The following is a 24,921-nucleotide window of genomic DNA, read 5'->3' as shown; positions in this document are numbered from 1 at the left end:
CGCGGCCAGCCTGCATCCCCTCCAACACCAGGGAGCCGGCAGGCGGGTGGGACTCAGCCCCCCAGCGCTCCGTGTCCTCACTGGACACTCACTCACCACACGTTGCTGGCCTTGGTCTGGTCCACCACCAGCAGATTGCAGTGCACCTCGTCCACCAGCTCAGGCGCGATCCAGCGCAGTGGCACCCACAGCTGGTCAGCCGTCACAAAGTAGTCCTCCTGTCAGTACGTGGGACAGTGTCACCCCGCGGGCAAGTGCGGCCGGCCCTGCCCTGGCCCGAGCCGGCCCACTCACCCTGTATTTGCCGTGAGACAGGCCATAGTCGCCGATCTTCACCGTCAGGTCGGCTGTGAGCAGGCAGTTCCTCAGGGCCAGGTCACTGAGGGTGGGAGGGTGGGGTCAGCCGGCAGTGCCGGGCTAGGGCATCCAGGGAACTGAGGGGACTGGGCCGCTTGTCGCCGAGGGCATCCTGGGCTCGGTTTGGTCGGTGCGTGGGTGGAAAGGGGCATCTCAGAGGCTGCCCGCCCTGCCCCTCACCCAGCACTGGACACTTTGAGGGTCTGAGTGGATGGGGCCACACACGTTAGAAGGCAGACAAGGAAAACGAGGCCCAGGGCCAGCTAGAAGGTGCCCAAGGGCCCTCCTTGGACAAGGCCTGCCTCACTGGAACCCCACCCCCTGACCCCAGTCCACTCCCCTACTTCTCCTGGGACACCAGTCTGCTGACCCGTCCCTCGGGGGCGAGCCAGCCCAGGGACACCGCAGTCTCCTCCCGCCCACCACACTGCCACCCTCAGCTCCCTGAAGGCAGGCATCAGTGGGGAAACTGAGTGCCCCAGGGTCCTGCCCCTGCCCTGTGCACACAGGGCCCCTGGCAGGGTGGAGGTGTGGAGTGCCCACCCAGCAGTGCCGCTCACCCCCGCCTTTGCCTCCCACCCACGGCCGGCCCTGGCTGCCGGCTCCTCCCCTGCCTGCCTTGTGGCCCCATGGGTGTCTGGGGCCCAAGGCACCGGGGCAAACGCGGGGTCAGCACACATTGGCCAAAATGCTGCTGTGCTGGGGGCCACAGATGGGCGCTTGGGGCTGGGTGGGCTCGGCGGGCAGGTCGGGAGGCTGGCAGCTGCCCTCTTCAACAAAATCACTGATGCTGGAGTTGCATGTGTCATCACTCAGCACCAGGATATTGTTGGGGAGGACGGCCTGTGTGCTGTCCGGGGCTGGTGGGGCCACGTCCATCGCCACTTCTTCTGGCATGTCCCCCTACGCTGGGCCCTGGCCCGTCTTTCCGACTTCAGGGGCCAGGGCGGGAAGCAGGACAGAGCCACCCCTCCCTATGGGCCTGAGAGAGACAGAGGAGAGTAGGGGCCGCCATAGGGCCACCAGGCAGCGCTGACCACTCTGGGGACAGAGGATGGGCCTCAGGCCCTACCGCATGCCCAGCCAGGCCAGCTGGACAGTGGACGTCGCCTCGCTTAACCCTCCTGCAGAAGCAGGTGTTCAACTCCCATCTGCCTGGTGTTTCTTACTTGACAAAATCCCTTTGTACAGTGGTCCCTAGAGGCTGAACAAAGACTAACCCGGTTAATTGAGGATCCACCTCACGCGGCCCCCGGAGCAAGTGTGGAGGCCCTGCAGGGAGCTCGTGGGCCGCCCGCGCCCTCACCTGTGCACATAGTTGTTGCGATGCAGGTGCAGGACGCCACAGGCCACCTCACAGGCCATGCGCTGCAGGGTCAGAGGGTCGGGCGCCATGGACTCTGCCACCCGACAGCTCCGCAGGTAGCCCTTGAGGTCCCCCTGCCGAGAAGAGCAGCACCGTCACCTGCTGGTGGGGAGTGGGTGCCCGTGCAAGCCCACCGCCAGGCCCCTCCCTCCTCAGCAGGGCCCGTGGGGGGACCAGGCATCCTGCTGACGGCGCAGGGCTGCCGCTGCCCAGAGGAGCCCGTGTCCGCCCCCCAGGGGCCAGCTCTCAGTAGGATGACCCCGCAGGCAGCAGACACTTTCCCCACACTGACAGCCCCAGCCCCAGGCAGCCTTGCGGGCCAGCAGGGTCACATCCCGCATACAGACCACTGGGGCCCAGATGCTCGCCACCTCTCAGCTGGTGGGCGGCAGACAGGCCACAGGAGCAGTGACGCTGAGCCTGGGCGGAACCCAGAGCCGGTGGCCAGAGTGTCCTCTGGCAACTCCTTGACCTGCTGATGACCTGCTGACGCCGCTCAGCTCTGGGCAGGGCCCAGGCATCCTGGGGAAGCCCTGGGAGGCTACGCCAGGAGTCCAGAAACTAGATGGTCCAGGGGGGCCCACGTCTGTGGAGGCCGCCTCCCTGTCGGCAAGCGGCTCAGATGTGCGTGTGTGTGGCGGGGGACCCGAGACCAAAGTACGAGCGAGGCCGTACAACCAGACGCAAGGGCCGTGAGCCTCCCGAGCGGGCCGGGGTGCCTCTCGGGAAAACCGCCGTGACTCGGAGCAGCACAGGCAGGTGGGGAAGCCCCCCCTCCCCCAGGGTACAGTGGAATCCCAACCCGGACAGCCGCCGTCTCTGAGGGGGGACCACCTCCTTCCTCCCCCGGGCCGCCTCTGGGAGGTAGTGGTGCAGAGCCACCTGGACCCCACTTTGGGGGGGATGTGAGGCCCAGAGGGTGGGGGTGAGGGGTCCCCGGCTCAGCAGGAAGGCCAGGCCCACCTTCCAGAAGCGCAGGGCAGGGGCTGGAGGACCAGGGAGCAGGCGACTCACCATCGGGCAGAACTCCATCACCAACAGGTAGGGCGTCACCTCGGCGCACTGGGCCAGGCACTGGAGCAGGTTGCTGTGCTGCAGGGCCCTGCGGGAGCCAAGAGGCTGCCCCCCTGACTCGCACTCAGGGCAGGGCAGGAGCGGGGCAGCACAGAGCTTGCCTTTGTCTACAGGGCCCGCGTCCCCACCTCCCGGCCAGTGGCCCACCCCCTCCGGCTGAGCCTGTCCCCAGGTGCCACCCACCTGTAGGGCTGCGCCTCCTCCAGGAACTGCATCTGCTCCTGCACGCTGGCGCTCGCCTTCAGCTCCTTCACCACCACCTGGGTGCTGCTGATGCCCGAGTTCACCTCCCCGAGGAATACCTGCGGGGCAGGCGTCAGCAGGTGGGCGGACTCCACCGTCCCCAAGCTCCGCCCCCAACCTTGCTCTTCCAGCCAAAGCAGTCTGTTTCTGTGCCTCAGTGTACTCATCTGCAAAATGGGTTCTGGACCGCTCCTGGGAGAGCGCGCCCTCCTGGCTGTAATACTCCGTCTTTTGTGTCTGCCTCCCCTAAGGTCCCCAGCTGTTCTCAGAGCTCTGGGGGTCTGCAGTGAGGAAGATGGACTCAACTCATTGTCCCACCCAGGCTGGTGGTCAGGGAGAAGCCAGGACCAAGATGCTGCTCCCCATCCCTGCCCAATCAGAGGCACCTGCCAGCATGATACCAGGATCTGCAGAGAAGAGGCTGCCGGACCCTGAGGTCCCCAGGGAGGGGCCCAGTAGAGTGCGCCTTGAGAGGGGACCCCAGGGCTGGGGAGGTTTCTAGGAGAAGCAGGTCTCCAACCCACCCTCTCCACCTGCCAGGCAAAAGAGCAGACCACACTCCCAGTCCCTCCCACATCCCCACCAACCCCCGGGACGGCAACTCACCTTCCCAAACCAGCCGTGGCCAATCTCCTCCAGGTACAGGAGGCTGTGCCGGCCCAGATCTGTGGACTTGAGCAGCTGCACTGTAACAGGGCAGGGGGCTCAGAGATGCCAGCTCAGCCTCCATCATCGCCCCCATCTTCTCTCGCCTGGCCCCCAGAGGGGCTGCCTGCATGGCCCGTTCCGGGGAGCCACCCAGAGCCCCCTGCTCCCTCCTGATGGGGGCTGCCATCAGGAGCAGGGCACCTGCTGCCCAGGGGAGCTGTGGACCTGCAAGCCGCATCCATGCATCTTTCTGAGTGGGTCTGGGAAGGCTGTGCCCCAAGCTACAGGGACAAGCCAGGCTGGAAACAGCAGGGCCTGGAGCTGAGACCAGCGCACAGGCAATGCTGGGCAGGCAATGTGGCTGGGGCGGAGGCCATGGGGAGGAGGGCAGTGGAGTGGCCCGTCCCCTCACCCCTGCCGCAGGATGGCATTCCAGCGCCAGGCACGCCAAAGGCTCCTTTGTTGGGGGCTGCTTGGCACAGCCCTGTACGGAACACACTGGGCCCATTCTCCTGCAGGCTGGGCTGGGTGAGGTCAGCAGGCAGGAAGGGTCAGTGAGGGCCCCAGAGGAAGGGCCAGAGCTGCTGAGCCCACCCACACCCCGCCTGTGCCCCAAGGGATTCCCCGAATTCTGCTCCCACGCCAACTGCCCAGAGGGCCCAGGGGACAGGCTGAGCCTGGCAGCCAGTAGACTCCAAGGTGAGGGGCTGCTCCCAGGGACTGGAGACCCTAGGGAATGTTGACCTTGATGCTGAGCAGAATTGGGGGTAAGGGGTCCCAGTGGGGCCCTGAGTCCCAGGGCTCCTCCCCCTGAGGTCCAAACTGCTGTCCCCCACCTCCAGCCTGGGGTCTCCCCAAGCAGGCTCAGCAGTCTGGACAGTGGGGCAGTGATGGAGGTGAGCCAGCCAACAGGAAAGTTCTCCTGGCAGCTGCAGGAGGCATGGCAGGCCGGGTCCAGGGGTTCTGGGGTCCGCACCCAAGGGGCAGCACCTACAGAGCCAGGCTGGGGAGCCTGAAGGCTGGGCCATCTTCCCCCACAGTTTAGAGGGGTAGTACTTGCTGCCCAGGTTTTTAATCCTTGACCTCCAGGTGGTCTGCCCTCCCAGCATCACCCAAATCTCTCCCCCTCCCCAGAAGCAGGGTACCCTATAAAGAACAGAACAGAGCTAGAAAATGGAAAAAAGCATGCAATCACTGCCCCCTCCTGGATCCCTGTCCCCCTCATCCGCAGGGACAGTCCCTTAAGCGGTGGAAGACACTGGGTCTCAAAGATTCCTTGGTGTCCCAAGCACACACACTGCCAGGGGCAGGTGACAGGCCCAGGCCAGGGGTACAGTGTCCCCTGGGGGGGCCCCCTTGCTCCGCAACGGCTCCTAGCGTCCAGCACCGTCAGCACAGGCTCAGAGGCTCCCATGGTCACCCAGGAAGGTTGGGGGGCCTCCTATAGCAGAGACCCCACCTTCAAGATTTTATGGGGTGTTCCTTCGGGCCACTCGACGGAGGAGCCCCGGCACCTGAAATTCCTGCCTAACTGGTGAGGTCTCCTCCAGGAGACACCTGCAGGGGGGTGGGGAGTGACAGTCATGGGGCCAGGGGGCTGGGCCCAGCCCAGTGCCTTGGAGGCCCCCAGCCCATGATGAGGGCTGGGCTTCGGGACGGGCAGCATCGTGGTCAGGACCAGTAGGGTCCGGAACACAAGCAGGTGGGCCAGGCCTACTCATCACAGGCCCTGGTGCCAACAGAGCCCCCCCGGGCCTGACACCCTGCTCAGTGCGCCTGGAGGAGCTGGGGGTGGGCACAGGCCTGACCTAGGAGCTGCCAGGGAGGGGGCCTGGGGCCAGGGACCCCCCCACCAGCCTCCAGACACAACTGGGGGGTTCTTGAAGTACTGAATCAGGCAGATGTGGGTTCAAAGCCCAGCTTGGCCACTGACCTTTAACCTCTGGAGTGTGGGCCCTGCATCTGCCATGTGGGTTGCCAGCCTGGTGGGGGGACCACGGGATGGGGCAAGTGGGAGACATGGCAAGGAAGCCACAGGAAGAGGCCCCGCCTACACCTGTACCTGCAACCTGCATGCACTGGGGGGACCCAGGCCCCTCCTTCCCCCACCCCAGGGTCCTAAGCAAAAGGCTCCACCCACAGAAGGAGCCCTAAAGAGCCCCTCCCCCCCAGTGGGTGGGCTCTAGCTCCTGGGCACCACAGAGCCCATGTACGGGGTCCAGCATCCCAGGGGCCGCAGAGAAGCCCCTCCTCCCAGCACATGGGTGCCCACCCCAGGACCAGAGGGAGCAACCCCCGCCCCCTTTGCACAGTAGCCCCAGCTGGCCCAAGCCTGCTCATAGCGCCCCAGGTCCCAGCAAAAGGGGGCACACACCAGCCCCTTGCCTCCCCTCCCCGGGAGCACTGACCCCCGAGCCACACCCTACGCCCACCACCTGGGCCCACCTGGGGGCTCACTCACCTGAACGCCCGGGCTGCTTGGCCATAGGCAGGGAGACCTCGGTGAGTGGCAGGACGTACACGTCGGGCCCGTTCTGAGCTGCTGCTGCCGGGGAGCCCTGTGCCGAGAAGTCGGCCGCGTACTCTTCCCCCTCAGCATTCTCAAACTCCTGGGCCAAACGGGTGACACACGCGGTGAGCTCCAGGGCTCCCCAGAAGGGGGAGGGACAGGGGGCAGGGCAGGGAGAGAACAAGGGGTACAGGCCAGCTCTGAAAGGCCCCTTTCTTCCCGGGGCCCCGCTCCCACCAGCAGCCCTGCCAGCTGCCCCCTCCACCCACCTCCTCGCTCCTCAGGGCAGAGAACAGACCCCACTCCTAGACTGCCCCCTCCGCAGGGGCACCAGCTGCCCCAGGAGGGCGGGGTTTGGTTTATGTTGGTTGGGGAGTGGGGATGCACCTCCCACGGGCAGAGCCTCAAGGGTGGGGGCCGTGAGCCCCAGGGCAGCCACGCCTCACCCAGCCTCAGCCCACCCACATCCACGTCTACCAGGCTCAGGCCAGGGTGGGCAGCACCGGGCCCACACTGGCGGGGGGCGGGGTGGGGCTGGAGGCCAGCTGCCCCCGCCCATCCAGAGTCAGCCCTCCACTCCTCTCAGCCACCCCACCTCCCAGCAGCCTTCGCCCTGGGCAGGGGTACCCCATGGTCAGTCGCTTCAGGGTCGTGGCTGGGGAATCCAGGACAGGGGCTCCATTCATCCCACCCACCCTGACCCAGTGGACAGGCAACTAAGTGCCCCTGCTCCTCCCGGACAAGGAGCATTCCTGAGAGCCCACCCCCAACTTCACCCCCAGGCAGGTGGTAGCTGGCAGCACCACCTACCGTGGCCATCTGCCTGCAGGGCCCCTGGACCTCGACCCAGGAGGGTGGGCGTCCGTCTGCTCCCCGGGCTCCTTAAGAGCCTGGCCCTGGGCACCGGGCTGGGCCCCACCTGGCCCGGCTATTTTGAACTTCAGCTGCCCCTTCGTCTGTCTGAGGAAGCCACCTCACATTCCTGAGCCAAGACCAAGTCTCCCAGGAGCCCTGGGCCACAAGCAGAACCACAGTACTAGCGCCGTGGGCCTGCCTGACCAGGACAGACCGCTGCCAGGTGGGGAAACAGAGGCCGAGGGTCGAGGGACTTGCAAGCAGCTGCAGCGGGGCCGCCCCTGTGGCCAGGCGGCTAGACTGGGAGCCACGAGGCCTAGGTTCCCTGCCCGGCGCTGTGACCCGAGGCCCCTCCTTTCTCCGGGCCTCGATGTCCTCGGCTGCAACAGGGAGGCTGAGAGCCCTCTGGGGTGTCCCTGCGGGCCGGTCCCAGCCTGTACCCAGAGATGACAGAGCCACTGGGGACAAGGCCTGCAGGGACTCCCCCTCTCCAGGGCCCGGGAGACTACACTTGGGCCCCGGGGCTGTCAGAACCAACCCCCTCGCCCTGTAATCCCAGCTGCGGCTCTGCAGAGGCACAGACGCCCACCCACCCACCCACCTCGGGGTCTGGCCCTGGCCCCAGCCTGTTACCTGACGGTGCCACCTGGAGGCCCACCGGATGGAGCCAGCAGAGCGGGTGATCAGATAGGACAGTGTGAGCATCGCTGCCCAGCCCCTTCTCCCAGCACAGCTCCAGGTGGGAGAGCCCAGCACTGGCCCCCCAGAGCCCAGGCGGGAGCCGCTATGCAGGCAGGCCCTCCCACTGAGGCGCACTGGTGGTGGAATGTTCCGGGCACCATGTTCCCAGGAGGTGAGGAGGGCACGGGTAGGAGGGGGCCGAACTAGCCCTTGTTTGGGGCCTTGTTCTCACAGCATCCTGAGAAGGGGCTGACATACAATAGCCTCAAGGCCCAGCCCAGGCCCCCCCCTTCCCCCTCCCCCTCCCTTCCCCTCCCCTTCCCTTCCCCCCTTCCTATCCCCCTTCCCTTCTCCCCTTCCCATCCCCCTTCCCTTCTCCCCTTCCCCCCTTCCCCCCTTCCCATCCCCTTTCCCTTCCCTTCCCCCTCCCGCTTGCTTCTCTGGCCCCAGGATCCTCCAGGAAAATGCCAGCATCGCCTGGCCCAGCCCACTGTGTGCCTGCAGGCCAGGGAGACAGGGCTAGGCATGAGGATACCCAGGGAGGGGCTTGGATGCAGACCCGAAGCTCCCAGGGCCATGGCCCTGCTGCCCAGGCCTTGAGCTCCACCAGCTCCCCCCTCAGAGGGCTCTGGATGGCCCTGCCGTGAAATGTGGCAAAGACACCCTTGTAAAAGGCAAGTGCCGGGCAGATGCCAGCTCCCCCGGCCCCCTCTGTGATGAGACATACCAGGGGGAGGGGGAGGGCACTGTTTCTCTAAAATGGGGGTGACCCCGGCTGCAATGTGGGTCACTTAGTATGGAGACGACTGGGGTGGCGGGGTGCTGTGCTGGGCCAGGGGACAGCCCCTCCCCTCCTGACCTTGCCAGGCCTGGGAATCTGACCTCCAGCCAAGGGCGGGGCGGCCAAGTGGGCGGGAGAATGACCACAGGCGGTGCTATGTGCTAAGTCGGCAGAACTCAGCCCACAGGGCAGGGTAGGGGGGCTCTGGTTGGGCCCCTCAGTTCCCAGCTTTTTCTCCCGGTCCTCCATGCTCAGAGCTGCAGCGAAAGGTAGGGAGCAGCCATGGGCGCGTCTAGGATTGGGGAACAGCGCCCCAGGGGATGCCCCTCGGCCACCATCCTTAGGGGGGGGCACCTCAGCCCTGGAATCCAGCCCAGGATGACCCCGGGAGGTTAGCCCTGCCAGGGCGGCCAGAGAGAAGGCGGGCCCAGCGTCTAGCTGATGCTCCATGAACAGTAACGATCACCCCTGCTGTCCTACCGCGCTGATTCCTACGGGGCACACAATACTTCCCTCGTGGGGCAGAAGACACCCAAAGTAAGGTGACCCCAGCCAGAGAGGTGCTTTTGACGCCGGGAAGCGTGTCTGGGCAGCTTTGGTTTCCCTTTGCTGATTCGAAAAAGCAAGGATTCAAGGACCCCCTGGGCATAGAGACCCCTCCCACAGCGGCTCAGGAGCCCCCGTGGCCCCCTTGAGGCCTGGGGTGCACCACACACAGAGGCCTGACCCTGAGCTGGGACATGACAGCGTGAGGCCGTGCCCCCCACAGGGGGACCCAAAATGGGGGAGGCAGTGGGAGGGGTCCCTCACAGCCCCTAGGCCTCTCCCATCGGCCGCCCCCAGAGGAGGGGCTGTGGGGTCCCGGCCTCTATGGTCCCCAGAGGGCCCTAGGAGGGAAGGAAGCCCAGCGCCGAGTGGACACCAGAGGGCCAGCCCTCAGGATCTCGTCCACAGCCTCCCCCGACCCCCAGCCCTCACCTTGAACCCGATGCCACCCTTCTTACAGCACAGGCAGGCCAGCATGAGGGCGATGACGGTGAAGAGCCCGGAGAAGGACACGGCCACCACAGACAGGGAGGACGACCAGGAGAGCTCGCTGAGCGGGGCGCCGTCTGCCGAGGGAGAGAGCAGTTACACGGCAGCTCTGCGACCCGGCCCCCATCTGCACCCAGTCCCCCAGGCACACTCCGGGGCCAGCCGGATCCCCACGCCGGGCTCCGAGGCCCCCCGATTCATTGCGGTCTGAGCCTCAGCACCCTTACCCTTGCTCCAAGACCCCACACTTGGAGGCACAGCCGCTGGGCCCAGGGCAGGTGGACACACGGGGTGGCCACGGTGGCCCAAGCCTGCAGTCCATGGCCAGCGCCTGGGTGCCACACTGGCCTTGCCAAGGAACAAGGGGCTGGCAGAGCTGGCGAGGCCTACTCAGCTCCCACTTCTGGAGGTTCATGGACATCCCTCATGAGCTCAGGGTCTTGGGGCTATGGGGACCCTCTCCCACGTCTCTCTCAGACTGGCCAGCCCACTCACCCCTCTGGAGCGGGCCCCAGGGGCTGTCATCGTTGCCATAGCTATGGGATGGCACTGGTAAAGGCTGTGAGACCCGGGATGGGGGGTGCTGGGAGGCGGACCAGGGCCCCACTAAGTGGGAGAGATTGAGGACCTGGCTGCTGGCCACTGGCCACATGCCAGGCTCCAGGCAGCTGGGGGTCAGGGCTGGGACCCGTCCAACCTCTGAGGACAGGGATGTCACCATCCCCAAGAAGGTCAGGCAGCAGAGTTCCTCCATGCAGCCTGCTGTTTCCAAGTCACCGTCTTACTGAAAGCCCACCAAGGGACCCCCGGTGCTGTTTCTGTCCTGAGGACAGCGGGGTGCCCCCTCCTGCAGCACCTGGTCCATGTGAGCCCCTCATGGCTCACCCTCACCAGATAGGGAAACTGTGGTGCCCAGGACAGCACAACGTGGCCCTCCAACACACAAGCACGGCCCCCAAATCAGGGCTCCAAGCTGCCCCCACTCCCCCGCTGAGCCAGGGCTTTGGGGAAGCTCGGCCCATCTGGTGCCCGCAGGACAGTGTGGTGGAGCCAGCCGGGGTCCCCTAAACGCTGGGCTGGCAGTTCCACCCCTGGCCTGCCCTCCTGTCCCACAATACCGGCTCCAGTGCACGCCCCTTTCCCAAGGACTTTCTGCCCGTCCTCCCTTCGGCCCCTGGAGGTTTCCTGCCTGTCCCCAGCTCCTCTGCCCACTGAGCATCCCAGCACCCCAGCTCCCAATGGCTGATTCCTCAGGACCCCATCATCCCACCCAGCACACCTGCCATCACTGGTCCCTCAGGTCAGAGCAGGTCTCAGCAGTGCCTCACCGGGTCCTAACTGGCACTGAGGTAGCTGCCATGCCTGTCTCCACTGGACAGGAGGAAATGCAGGCTCAGCGAGGGTGAGGAGCCTGCCCGACGTGGCACAGCTGACCTCTGACTGATGTGCTTCTGCTCCCGGGCATTCTGCGCCCACATGGGAAGCCAGAGCTGCCGGCTAATGGGGTATCTAGGAAGACTTCCTGGAGGCAGTGTGAGCCCAAGAGGCTGGAACAATGGCAAGTGCGGCCTGGACTCCTACTCAAGTCTCCGAGCTCATTCCAGATACCTACACACAGGGAAGAGAGGCAAGGCTGAGGGCCCAGGAGGGCAGGGTCACCATGGCAGGGGAAACCAGCTCAGTCTGCCCTTGGAAGAGACCTTGGAACTTTGGCTGTATCCCCCAGTCCCGTGGGGTTGCGAGCAGATACTTCCACAGGGGCCTTCACAGGCCAGGTTTCGGGTGTGTGTGTGGCGGATGGGGGGGCACCCACTGGGTAAGCATCACCCCCCCACCACTGGGCTCTCCCACTCAAATAGCATGTACTTGCAGGGTGCTGAGCAGCCCTGGCTGCCGCACCCCCAGGAAGCCATGAAAGCCCCCAAGGATGTGCTGTTGCCATGGCAACTCATGGGCATTCAGCAGGCTCCCCTCCCACCACCTCTGCCTGCACGCGCATTCCTGCATTTCCCTCTCCTGGATGGTCCCAGAGCCTGGAAGAAGGCAGCAGGCACCAGGCCCATCACCCACCTGCCCCTCTGGGCTGCACAGGCTGCTGTCGGGCAGGACAACCTCAGGTGGCCCAGCCTCAGCCTCCTTGATGCTAGTCCTGGGGTGCGGCCCTTCTGTGGGTCCCCTCCCAACCCCCTGGCAGGCCCTGGTCACAGAACTGGGCTGAGGGTGGGTGGTCATTCAGCATGATGTGCTTGACTCAGCAGCAGAGGAAGGTGGCGGGCGGGGCCCTGAGTGGGCCTCCCCCACCATCCAATGCCCACGTCCCTGAAGGTGGATCTGCGGGGATGGGGAGAAGACCAAACAGATGGGCAGAGCCAGAAGTGGCTCTGAGAGGCTGTGGACTTGAATTTTCTAATCTACAAAACATGTCAGTTTCTGGAGCCCCACCAATGCTGGAACAGTTGAAACCCTGCCCCACTCCCCGAGACTACAGCAGGTGACAGAAGTGTCACCCTCAGAAGCACTCTGCAGATGAGGACACTGAGGTCTGTGTCAGAAGCTAGGAGACTGCTCTCGGTCCCCAGGGAGCCCATGCCCTGCCCTCCGCGGTCAGAGGATGATCCTGGTGGGAGAAGGAGGGTTCCAACAGCCCCTCGGTGTCAGATGGACCTGTCCCCTCCAGTGTCACCCCCAGATCCCAAGGCCGCACAGGGGCCGCTCACCCCCTGCCCACACATAGGCATCACTCACTCAAGTCCTGCACCCTGGCCACCCCCAGGAGGGAGCCAACAACGCCCTCAGCACCTCCAGCTCTGGCTCCCGGAGCCCTTCTCTGTGCCCGCAGGCCGGCGCCTACAGCCTGGGCCCTGCTGGCCGTGAACTCCTGAAACAGACCAGTGTCTGGCAGAGACACCTGTTGTATCAACACAGAATGAACGAACACACACACGGGGGCACACACACTATGCGTGCCCACACACATACCCTCTCTTCCAGTCCCCCTGACAAGCCTGCTCATGAGGTATCATCGTGCCCACTTTAGAGGTAAGAAAATTGAGGCTCGAGGAAGTTATGGATGCACCCAAACACTGACAGGCTGGTGCCTGGGGGCCTGGGTAGACCCACTCCTGACTCCTGGCTCCCGGCTCCCTGCTCCTCCACCACCCACCAAAGATGCCTACGGGGAAGGTCCCGCTTGTGCCCTTGGGATTGGCGCCCACTAACAGTCTGGGAGGCCCATATGGGGTCCCATTCACGCCCCACCTCTTCCCAGAGGGCAAGAGGGGTCAGCACCTCGTTTCATTCTTCTGACAACCTCAGTGAGAGGTGTGACAGCCCAAGGATGCTCTCTCTGTGTCAAGGGCTAGAGGAACACCCAGGGCCCGGAAACACCAATAAGTCTGCGTTGACTGACGGAGGAAAGAGAACAGCGCCAGGACCACAAAGGGCGCAGAGGGTCCATCAGGTTTGACGCTGGGGCAGTGGGGCCACGAGGAGGGGGCAGAGCAGCCTCAGGTGGGGATTTGGTTCCGCAAAGCAAATAAGCAACATACTGGAGCCAGTGCAGGACGGGGAGCAAGAAGAGCCGGAGGTGCCCGCAGCGGGTGGCGGTGTCCGCATGACCCCATGGCATGAACACCTGGCACACCTATAGCGCACAGACAGGCACCGACCTGTGTGTCTGTGCTCGTGCACCTGCACACATGTCCTTCCATGCTCTGTCCACCGAGGGGGCCTGGCAGCGGTGACCCCGAAACCATCCCCCCAGTGCCAGGCCACTCACACACCAGAATGACACCACGAGTGCCCAGGAAGACAAAAGTTGCAAATGGCTTTGTTGTTTGTTTCAGAAATGAAAAACCCATTCAAACAAACCTCAGGCCATTCAACTCTGCAGCAGAGAGCACCCAGCCACAGCTTTGCTCCCAAACTCCAAGCCCTTCACCTCGCTGGGGCCACTCACCCTAGCGTGACTGCCAGCCCCATGCGAGCCCAGCACGGGGAGCATGGGAAGACCCACTTCCAACCGGACCCCAAGCCCAGACGCCTGCCACTCCACCCTTGGCCTGGGGGACAACTACACGGCCCGCGGGAGGGCAGGCCAGCTGGGTCCTGGCTCTCGCAGAGCCCACTTGAGTTGTGACCACAGCGACACAGGGGCAGCTTGGCAGTGACACATAGGTCGGTGGGGGGGGGGGGGTCCTCACCGCCCACCAGGTGGCACTCTCTGGCTGTTTTATGTCCAAGGGTTCAGCGGGGAGAGCCTTCCTGAAGACACTGGGCAGGTGAGAAAGGATCAGAACACCAGCCCCTGGACATGGCCATGAAGCCCAGCACACACATCACCATGCCAGCCCCCTTCTGTAACCATGAGGGGCTCCAGGACTGAAGCCAAGGTCTGGGGGCTGCAGGGCTGGGTACCAGGCACCAGGCCCCTGGATGTGGGGAACAAACACCCTGCTTGTGGGGCTGGTAGCTGGCTCAGAGGGGTGCATGCCACCCAGGGGTCCAAGCTTGGGGCTACTGCCCTTGGGACCCACCAGCATCCTGGCACATGGCCTCAGCTAACACCCTGTGACAGGAGGGTCCCCTGAGGCACTGCCCTGCTGGCTGGCCATGCCTGGCCTGGGCCCCACTCGGGGGACCCTAGGCCTCCACGGGTGTTTCTGTCCACCCAATGCCTCCGGGACCCATTTCTGCAGCACTGTCACCAGAGGTTCCATCCCTGCCCCCAGACCCTGCCCCCAAAGCAGAAGGGAAGGCCAGACCCTCATGGTACCCACAGCTACTGCCCAGCCCCACAGAGCACAGTGGCCGCGCATGGACGGGCACCGCCTCGGAGGGCCCTGGCGGGGGCAGCAGCTCCCAGGTCAGCTCATAGTCAAGGGCCGCAGGCTGGGCTGCCCAGTGCAGCTCCAGGAAGGGAGGGTGCCGGGGCCAGAGGTGAGGGGAGCTGCTAAGCAGAGGAAGACCACCCCCCTGCCAAGAAGCCTCCCTTGTACCTGGCCCTGTGGTCCTCCCCACAGGAGATGGGCACCTGGCGTGCCTGTATACCCTCAGTGGGCAAGTGCTGGCACCGGTCTCTGCGACCATGTGCCCCCCATCAGGGGGCTCCTGGTCGTGGTGGGAAGAAGCTACCTGCTCACCCTCCCCAGGCTGGGCTGGGGCAGCTCCAGGCCAGGCTGGGAGGGGGCTCAGGGCCTCGCTCCACCACGCACCAGCTGTGGGACCCTGAGCCTCAGCTTCCCCATCTGGAAATGGGGCCACCCCACACCGAGTGTGCAATAGAGGAACACCAGCCCAAGATGTCAGCTAGGCCTGGCACACACCACAGACCCCCTACCACAAGACCCCACCCCCCGCCCTTTCCCACTTCAGTTCAGCCCCGGGGAAGGGGTGAAGGGTGGGCTAAAAGGTGCTCCAGGCCTCCTGCGGGCTGAGCGGAGGGCGAGGAGAGGAGGAACAGGGGCAGAGGCTGGTCTCGCAGTGAGGCCACAGGCTGGCCGCTCACCACCTCCTCCTTCCTGCCCAGAGGGCCCGCCAAGATTATAAAAATATCCCGCAGACCCAGGTGAAGTTCAGACCACCGGGAGTCACCTGGGAGTGGCCAAGCGTGGCCCTGCAGCCCGAGCCCTTGGATGTACCCCATTCAGTGAGCCCCCCGCCCCCGCACTTGCTCACCTCCAGGCAGGAAACGTAGCCCCCGCAGGCACCCAGATCCCAGAGCCCCTTCAGGCCGCACTTCGCCAATCTCGGTCCAGCTGGGATGGGGGCGGGCTGGCTCACCACACACGGCAGGGCAGGCAGGACTGCTGAGTGCTGGAAGTTCTCTCTTAGGGTCCATTTCATCGTCCAGGTCTGCCCTGGGGCCATGCAGGCCTCCTCCCGGCGTGTCCAAGCTTCGGGGGCATCAAGGCGGGGGCAGGGCACTCATGGGGTGTGGCCTCCATGGGGTGGGGTGAGGCTCCCACTGCTTCAGCTCACACCCGCCTCCTTCTGAACTCTGGGCCCCGCCTTCCAGGGTCTCCGGGGTCTGTTCACTCCCCATGTGTCCCGTGTGCCCCACAGGGGGTGAGCTCCTCAGTCCCTGGAGCCTCGTCTCCGACCCCCAGCAGCCTGCGTCCCCGGAGCCGCTCTGCAAGCTTCCTCCATCCGAGCCGCCCTGGGCAGGGGCGGGTGGCCTCAATATGAGCTGCCTTAAGCAGGGGCAGGTGGCCCCCATCAGAGCCTCCTTAAGCAGGGGCAGGTGGCCCCCATCAGAGCCTCCTTAAGCAGGGGCAGGTGGCCAGAGTGGTCCTTCACCAGGAGGGGGATGGGTAGCGTCTCAGCCACGGGCTAGGTTCCTGCCAAGTGACCATGGGCGTCGGCACACAGCTCTCCATCGTTGTAGGGCTCACTCCCCAAGGCCCTTTTCGCCTTGGGGGGCACCCACAGCCAGGGTTACCTGGCAGGCACATAGCCTGCCTGTCTTCACCCAAACAAAGGGCTGGGGTGAGGAAGCTACAGACAGGAGCCTGGGGCCCCCGGCCAGGACCCCTCCCTGCCCTCCCCAGTGCCCCATGCCCGCTCTGTGGGCAGAACTGGGGCCAGGGAGCCAGGACACTGGGAACAGGGTGGTGACATCACAAGGAGAAGCAGTGCCTGTGGGTGGCTGAGAGCACACAGGGCAAACCCTGGGCCCAAACCCCTCAGGGGGCCACCGCAGCCTACGGGGCTGGAAGAGGCAGGGGCTGGGCCGGGGATTCTGGAAGGAAACCTCACGGGGTGGGGTGGGGGGGGTCCCTCGGGGGGGCTCCCTGAGAGCAGCGGCCAGCCCGCCCCTCCGCCCCCCACCACCAGGGGTCACGTTTCTGGCGTAAGAGGAGCTCTTTCTTGTTGTGATTAAGGCTCTACTTTAATCAGATGAATTCACACGGGAAGGGACTGAGAGTCCAGCTCCCTTATGTGAAAACGCAGTTTGTAAAAGCCGACATGTTCATACAATACAAACGCCTGTTAACCATCACAACAAAGGTGGTATGTGCGGCGCCGAGAGGCACCTGTCCCATCTTCCCGCCCGAAGTTCAGTGACACCCAGGGGTATGCACACCCCAGGGCAGCAAATGCTCAGCAGCTCACCTCTGACACCCACCAGCCCCTACAACACCCCCAAACCCAGGCAGCATCCGAGCCGGAGCAGCAGGTAGACCAGAACCACCCCATGTTCCTGGCCGCTCCTCTGTCTGAGGTCCCGCCTCTGCGGCGCCCTCCTGTGGGGATGATTGATGGTGGACCCTGTTTCGTTAGATACTTCTTAAAATAATAATTCTATCTACTGCAGAAGCAACAGAGAAAACAAGACAGAGACGACCAGCTCCCCCCGCCAGACCCAGCAGGCCTATGGCCTCCATCGGCCCAATTCTGCTGCTTGAACGGGACCCTGCCCTCCTCGCCAGCCCTGTGGCTTGAGCACTGCTCACCAGCTGTGAGCAGCCATTCCAAGGAGGCACAGCGTTCTGTAAAACTGCATGGCCACGTTTAGGAATAGTAACTCACGCTTACTGGGCACCTGCTGTGTCCCGAGGGTCTCCCGTGGATGCTTTCCCTACCAGGAGGGGCCACTTTCCAGTTCATGATGAGCAAACAGAGCCCGCCCCCAGCCTCACGGGACAGATCTCACCCCTACCACCCAGCTTCCCGCCTGGAACCACCCTTCTCTGGCCCCACCCCACCTCCACTCAGCCAGGCACGCGTGGGGGTCTGACTGCAGGCCATTTCAAGGTGACAGCCCCCAACACAGCTGCAGCCAGGCACCATCTCCCGAGGTAGGGACACCGGGTCCACCAATGGGTCCCCACCCCTCCTTTCCCTCCCCCTCCCCACTTCCTCCCCCTTCTCCCTTCCTGCTTTTCCTGCTTCCTTTTCAAGTTCAACACATTCTTTGAGGATTCCCCACTCCCACACCTTCTCTGCTGTCCCCCAGATCACCTCAGGGACCTGCAACTGGGGTAGGGAACCCAAGGGAGACAGGTGGGCCAGAAGACCCTCCTTCCAGACCCCACAGAGCTAGAGTCCCATGTCCCCAAGCCCTCCTTGCCTCCTGGACATCCCACAGTCCCCCATAAAACCTGCCAGGTGCTGGCTCTGGGACACTGCCCCCACCCTATCCCCCGAGTACACGACTGTAACACCCGCCACGTGACAGGTCCTATCCAGTTCTCCAGGACCAGCCCGATCCTGCTGGGAGGGCGGGTAAGCAGGGGGCAGGAGTGGGGTCCAGCGTCAGGGTCTGGGCACGAGCCACACCACCCATGGCCCTCAGTGGATGGACATGGAAGGGCAGGGGGGAGGGATGCTGGTTTAAGCTGGGGTGGAGGCTGCAGGGCCAGGACCTGGGTGTCCCTTGGGGACAGATCCCCCATGGCCCACCCTGGAGGTCTCAGGGCCCTTCACAAGGGGCTCCTGTTTTGGGGGGCCTGGCCCTGCAGGTGACATGGGAAGGGTGACATGGATCCTGTGCTCTCCCCAAAGGGGGTGGACATCGGTACCCAGCAGATCCCTCTGGTGAACCACCCTCGGTGCTGGTGCTCTCTGGTCCTGGCCTCAGTCAGTCTCCAGGGAGGGCTCCGAGGGGCTGGCGGGAGGAGGGGGATGGACCATTTGTCGGGGGAGCTGTGAGGAGGGGAGGGAGCAGTTCTGGACAGAACCAGGTGCCAGGCTGGGCTTCTTGTAAAAGGAATGACTTGTTCTGCCAATGAGTGGGGGTGAGGTCAGGTGAGTGGTGTCCATGAGGGGGCTGTCACACGACTTGGGTCACCCAACTCCCTCACCCCCTCCCAGGCACCCATCAACAAGACCCATGGCCTTGTAGCGGATGAAGCTCTAAACAAGAGAAACTAGAAAAAGTGCAGAGAGAGGGATCTTGCCTAACTCTTAACATATCCAAAAGCTACAATCATTGTCTGGGTCTCCCCTGGTGGCGCAGTGGTTGAGAATCTGCCTGCCAGTGCAGGGGACACGGGTTCGAGCCCTGGTCCGGGAGGATCCCACATGCCGCGGAGCAACTAGGCCCGTGAGCCACAATTACTGAGCCTGCGCGTCTGGAGCCTGTGCTCCGCAACAAGAGAGGCCGTGATAGTGAGAGGCCCGCGCACAGTGATGAAGAGTGGCCCCCGCTTGCCGCAACTAGAGAAAGCCCTCGCACAGAAACGTAGACCCAACACAGCCAAAAATAAATAAATAAATAAATAAATAAATAAAATTAAAAAAAAATATATGGTTCTGCAGCAGAGATGGGCCAACAGGTGAGGAGTGGAATCACAGTCCAGAGCCAGGTCCAGCCTCAGCGGAAGACCCCGCACAGAATGCCCGGCCCCGTGTGGTCTTGCCTCAGACCACACAGCAGAATACCTTCAGATTGACATCAGTGAGTCAAATTATAGCATCTGAGAAGAAAATAGATAAATATCAGGCTTCTCAATGGAGAGGGATTTTTAAGGTAAAAGCAACGGAAGGAATCATGAAAGATCAATGGGTTTGGCCACATAAAAACGTATGTTCTATAAAAGCCCCAAATTAAAAGGAAACAACAAACCAGGACGAATGATGACAGAAAATTTATCAAGGACTGATGTGACTACTTTTGGGGGCACACAGTCAGCAAAAACTAAAAAAATACATTAAGACCCCAAAACAGAAACAAGCAAACAACACACAGCCCACAATCAAGGAAATACAATTTGACTAACCCACAGGAAAATGTGCAGCCTCGTCCATAATAAAAGAAATGAAATGTCACACCCGATGTCAGCTTCTCGGCCACGTGAATTCTTAGAAGCTGGTGTCTGGCCGAAGCCCACACACCACGACCAGCTGCCCAGGCGCTCTGGTGGGTGTAAGTCGGAGCAGCCTCTGGGAAGCGATTTGGAGATGTGCTTGCAGGGCCTGGGAGACCTGCCAACTCCTGGGCCTAGTGATTCCCGGTCTGGGAATTCAAGCGAGAGAGCAGCCTGAATGGCACACAAATCCAGACTAAAAACAAAGGAAGGGGGCTTCCCTGGTGGCGCAGTGGTTGAGAATCTGCCTGCTAATGCAGGGGACACGGGTTCGAGCCCTGGTCTGGGAAGATCCCACATGCCACGGAGCAGCTGGGCCCGTGAGCCACAATTGCTGAGCCTGCGCGTCTGGAGCCTGTGCCCCGCAACGGGAGGGGCCGCGATAGAGAAAGGCCCGCGCACCGCGATGAAGAGCGGTCCCCGCACCGCGATGAAGAGTGGCCCCCGCTTGCCGCAACTGGAGAAAGCCCTCGCACGAACCGAAGACCCAACACAGCCAAAAATAAATAAATAAATAAATAAAATCAAGTAAAAAAAAAAAACTTTAAAAAAAAAAACAAAAAAAAAACAAAGGAAGGAGCAAGTTAATGCCACAGGCAGGAATCGCTTCACACAGAGATGTTCCCTGCAGTGGTGTTTATAAGAGTAAAAACCAGCCTAAATAATCACAATAAAAGGATTCCGTGAAAACAATAGTATATTTGCAAAGGAAGCCGTAGAGAGTGAATTTAAGAAGATGTTTTAAATAAGTGAGGGAATATCAACTTTATGCTAATTTTAAAAAGTGGATACACAAGGAAACGGTTGGGCTCAAAGCAAATGCTTGTTATTTGACTACGGAGTCAAGGGTTCATGGGGTCTCCCAAATATATATACTTCATGAGTTCTGACATATCTGTACACCAAACCCATCAAGCCCAACACTTTAAACATGCACAGTTTAGTCTATTTCTATTATGCCTCAGTAAATTTGAGAACAAGAGGCAGAACATGAAATTGTTTATAAATCCTGATCACAACCATGTTAAAAAAAAAAAAAAAAACTGGAAGAAAACATCTCAAAATGTGAACAGTGATTGTCTTGGGTGGTAGAATTCTGGGTAGTTAATACCTTCTCGTTGTCTGCAGTTTTCATATTTTCTACAATAAGCATGTACTACGTCTAGAATCAGATGTGTATACTTTTATTTAATATTTTATTTAACTATCACCCACGCCTAACCCCATCACTCTCATCTTTAAAGACCCCCACAGCCTCACCATAAACAGAACGGAGCCCAGAATCTGTCCTGGCGTCACAGGGTCCTGGGTCTCCACAGGTCTCTGTCTGCCCCCACCCCACACTCAAACCCCACCTCGGGGAGCCACATGGCTGGAGGTCAGTAAGGTTTCCCCAGGGAAACAATGGGGACATGGAGATGGAAGGTGGAGGTGGCCTGGATCGGCCAAGAGAAGGATCAGTGATTCCAGCCATCCTCAGGTCAGTGGACCCACTCTGAGGGGCTCTGTCTTTGGCCACATCTCGCGGCCAGAGTGCAGGAAGGACAGCAGGTTGTGCCTCATTCTGGGTCCCGGGGTGGCCCCTGCACCCTCCACCTCCTCAGCCGCTGCCTTCACTGTCCTGGGCTAGATGCCATCCTCCTCCCCAAGTGGACCCAAGCTTGGCCTACATCCCCTCCTGACCCCATCAGGGCCCCAGCTCCTACCCTGGTCCCCAGCTTCTTCTGGGGCCCCAGACCCCGATATCCACCTGGTCCTGGCCCTTCCCTTGGGTGTCCTGGAGCATCTCAAACCAAACCCAGCATGGAGTCCACGTCCCCCTCAAGGCAAACCCGCTCCCTGGATCCCTCCCACCCCTCCCCAAGTGGGAGACCCCAACTGCCTCTGGATTCCTCTTGCCCCCTCCCCACGTCCAGCCCCGCTGAGGCTACTGAGCTCCACCCCATGGCCCGGACCCTGCCCAACCTCCTCAGGGGTCTGTGGCTTCCAAGCGGTTCCTCACCCGGGACTGAAGCCATCTTCCAAAAGCGCCACCCACGAGCCCCCTCCGAGCCCTCTACCTGCCTGCCTACCCACTGCTGGCCATTCCCCTGCTGAGCCTTCATCCTCGCTGGCCCCTCAGCCTGGCCCCGTCCCAACATCCCCAGGAGCCTGAGACACAGGGCACTCAGGAAGCATTTCCAGTCAGCCCCCTCCAGCCTCAAGGCCCAGTGCCTCGGTCTCCCAGTCTGCTGGGAGGGGCCGCATGCTGCCGCCTGGCTCAGCAGCCGCTCTGAAGAATAAGTGAGCCATCTGAGCCACTAGGATGGCCATGATCTTTAAAGCAGAAAATAACCAGTGTTGGTGAGGATGTAGAAAAAAGAGGAGCCCCCGCGCAGCTGGTGGAGAAGCCGTGGGCGAGTCCGACGGCCCCTCCACGGCACTGCGTGGTCCATCCCTATGGGGTGTCCAGAACAGGCGGGTCCAGGGGACAGGGGCCGGGAGGGGGACTGTAGTGGCACAGGGCTTCTTTTTGGGGTGATGAAAAGGCTCTGGAACTAGAGAGGTGGTAGCCGCACAACACTGTGAATGTACTAAATGCCACTGACCCGTACACTTTAAAGGGGTTAAATTCACGTTATATGAATTTCACCTCAATTTAAAAAGATGTTAAGTAAGCGGTCTGACACCCGTGGAGACCGAGTCAGGGGTGTGCCAACCCTGCCGGCCCCCATGGGCGGGCACCCCCAATGTGCCCCTGGCTGGCTCACTGCTCCCCCCAAGAGCCCCTTTCCGATCTGCACCAGACGCCCACAGCCTCATCTTTCACCCACTCCCTTGGGGCGCTGCCCAAACCCTCCTAGAACAAAGGCCACTTCCACAACAGTGAGGGTCCTGGGCGACCCCGCATCGCGGCCAGACACCACGGGGAGCCCACTCCTCGACCAGCATCTCTGCCAGGGGCCGTGGCTCCGAGGCCAGAGCACCAACTGACTCCCTGCTACAGCCCCGTCTGGCCCTTGAAGTTCACTGGATGTTCCATCCTACTGTCGGAAGTCAGGTGGAGCACGGCCCCACTCCTGCTACTCAGGACGACACACAGGCCAGGACCCCGTCCACTCGTCCACCGTGCCCACCTACCACCAGGGCCCAGCACCCTTCCTGGCCCCCAACTTGTTCCCCTGTGGAAGGAGGGGAGATCTCAGATCCCCCTGTGGCCGAGCAGCCTCGAATCCCCCCATGGGGTCATCCGCCCCAGGTATAGCCAAAGCTGCTGTTCTGGGCGCCTGGCAGCCCCGCCTGCGTGCCCCCACCTCGTAACGCACCTAGTCCAGGGCCGGCCACAGGCTCTGAGGCCCTGAGGAGCTGCTCCCGTGGCTCACAGCGAAGCCCACGGCGCCACGGCACCACATGAGGACACAGAGCAGCGGCTCAGCCCCCACTGGCCTGCGGTTCCAGTGGGGGCAACCAGGCCCTCCGAGGGGCCCCGCCCAGCCCAGGCAGTGAGCCTGACTCCGAGCGAGACAGCCACGCCCCCTGGTATTCCCAGCGCCCCAGCCGGCCTGCCTGGTGTGGATGCAGCCGACGGGGGCTCACACCCGGGGTCACCAGCAGGCCTGGGGCGGGGCCCTGGCAGGGCATCGGAGGGCATCCTGGCACCAATGCCCCTGCCCCACAAGCCCGCCCGCTGATGCAAACAGGATCTTGTGCAGGAAGAAGCTGTGCAACCTGGGCGGGCGTCTCTGAGTTACAAGGCCGAGGTGAGCGGACAGCACGAGGGGCAGAGCTCTGCGTGCCCAGGCCTCCAGGGGCCCATCATCTGTCCCTGATACTCCCACCTCCCAGCCTCCAGATGAGGCAAGTGGCAAGAGTCTGGGGCTTCCCAGGACAGAGGGCAAGTAGGAAGGGCATCCATACCCCATGAACCATCCAGAAGGCAGACCCAGAGCTGGGGGTCCGTGGGGGCAGAGTTTCTTGGCAAATGTTTGCCCAAAGGCCCAGACATGGAAGTTCCCCCCGAGAGAAACAGAAACCTCTCGGCGGAGGAAGGGAAGCAGGTCACTGGACTTGTGTGGTGCCTCCCAGGCAGGACCCAGGCCCACCCCATCCATGTCCTCACTCCTCCCCCAAATCTCTGAGGTCAAGTAGAGAAAGGAAAGGACGCTGGCGACTGAAATCAGAGCCCTGATTGCTCGGATGCACGGGGCGCTTGGGCCCCGGCACACCCGCCTCCCCGTGGGCCTCCCAGGATGAAGGCCGCAGCTGCAGGATGCCCCCCTCCCAAGAGGTGGCAGCGGGTCGGGGGCAGTCACGGACGGCTCTCAGTCCCAGCCCCCCACCCCCACCAGGCTCACCCTGACCACCTCGGAACGCAGCTCCAGGCGGGGGTGCAGCCACCCCACCTCCGCAGCCGCCCAGGCTCCACCCCGGCAGGTGAGAGGGGCCCGAGACGCGCCTGGGTGGGGAGGCTGCGCCCCACCGCCCCCACCCCAGAACCTTCCAAACCTCTTCGCCCGCAGTCTGGATGTCCTAACGTACAGAGACAGGTGTGGATGCCACCTGCGGGGTGGAGTACAGACGGCGTTGGGGCCGCATGGGGCCGAGGACAGCACCGGGGGAAAGGGGCGGGCAAGCAGGCATCCTGGACAGTCTCGCACCCCAAGGACTGAGGGGAGGGCTGGAAGGTGGAGGGCGCTGCCTCCGGGGGAGGGAAGCTCAAGTGTCCGGCGGCTAAGTGGCCGCAGCCATTCTGCCGGCTTAAGTATCAACCTGAAGTGATGGACCTAGACCCGGCAAAGTCCACAGACACAAACAAGCAGCTGGGAGGCCCCCCCACCAAGGCCCCCATGGACACATGGGTCACAGCAGCCGCCTACACAGGAGGGTTCTTTCCCCGACCCCGGACCGCAGACCCTTGGTGGGTGGCTGGATGGTCAGCGTGGTCGGAGGGGGGTGACAGCCCCCCTCCTGCCGTCCACAGGGGGTCAGGAACTACACCATCACGCAGAGCCTAAGAGGGGAACCCGAGGGCTCTCACCGCCCGGGGCAGGGGAGAGCCAGGGGCCTGGGCCTCCCCACTGAGAACCAGAGAGGGGACACACTCACATACACGTCCCCACGTCCTCACACAGGTGCACTCATATGTTTACACGTGTGCTCACCCACTCCCTCCCACACACTCCCCCCACATCCTCACCCGCACTCAGACCACTGCACACATGCTCACACTCACACGCTCCCAGCACACACATCACACCCACCCACGTGCACGCACTCACACCTCTCACACCAGGAGACATGCTCTCATATGCGCTTCCAGAAGCACATGCTGGCAGTGTGGGTTTGGACACCCAGCCCGGTCCCCCTCGGGCCAGGACCAGCACTGGACATAAACACAGTCGCCGTGCGGAGCAGCAACAGAAGCAAGTGCCACGAGCTCAGCACCAATGAGTGACATCCCTTCTGCTGGCATGTGACAAGGCTGGCCTGGTCACCACCAACAGAAGCCCCTTGACTCTTTCCCAGGAGCCCCAGGACCCACCCCCAAGGCTAGTCCTGGGGCAGGGTGGGCACCCAGGATGTC

General features: G+C 62.8%; 1 protein-coding gene across 7 annotated transcripts in view; it reads right to left on the bottom strand.

The window, feature by feature from the left end:
* The window catches only part of AATK (apoptosis associated tyrosine kinase), a 39,299-nt gene that overhangs the window by 6,634 nt on the left and 7,744 nt on the right, over positions 1-24,921 (bottom strand). For 4 of the 7 annotated variants that reach the window (XM_007185841.2, XM_057536744.1, XM_057536749.1 and 1 more), the window contains exons 2-9: positions 9,493-9,626; positions 6,150-6,297; positions 3,647-3,726; positions 2,981-3,099; positions 2,738-2,825; positions 1,664-1,797; positions 295-379; positions 97-218 (exon numbers count right to left, since the gene is read on the bottom strand). In XM_007185841.2, the coding sequence (XP_007185903.2) occupies positions 97-218; positions 295-379; positions 1,664-1,797; positions 2,738-2,825; positions 2,981-3,099; positions 3,647-3,726; positions 6,150-6,297; positions 9,493-9,626 (910 nt within the window). Of the gene's footprint in view, positions 1-96; positions 219-294; positions 380-1,663; positions 1,798-2,737; positions 2,826-2,980; positions 3,100-3,646; positions 3,727-6,149; positions 6,298-7,685; positions 7,969-9,492; positions 9,627-10,877; positions 11,005-23,876; positions 23,948-24,921 lie in introns of those variants that run through there. The other 3 variants (XM_057536748.1, XM_057536747.1, XM_057536745.1) reach the window with 3 other exon arrangements.

The sequence above is a fragment of the Balaenoptera acutorostrata genome, chromosome 20 (assembly GCF_949987535.1).
Source record: "Balaenoptera acutorostrata chromosome 20, mBalAcu1.1, whole genome shotgun sequence".
In the NCBI taxonomy this organism is placed as follows: Eukaryota; Metazoa; Chordata; class Mammalia; order Artiodactyla; family Balaenopteridae; genus Balaenoptera; species Balaenoptera acutorostrata.
Note: the sequence above shows the minus strand (reverse complement) of the source record. Positions and strands in the feature narration are given on the sequence as shown.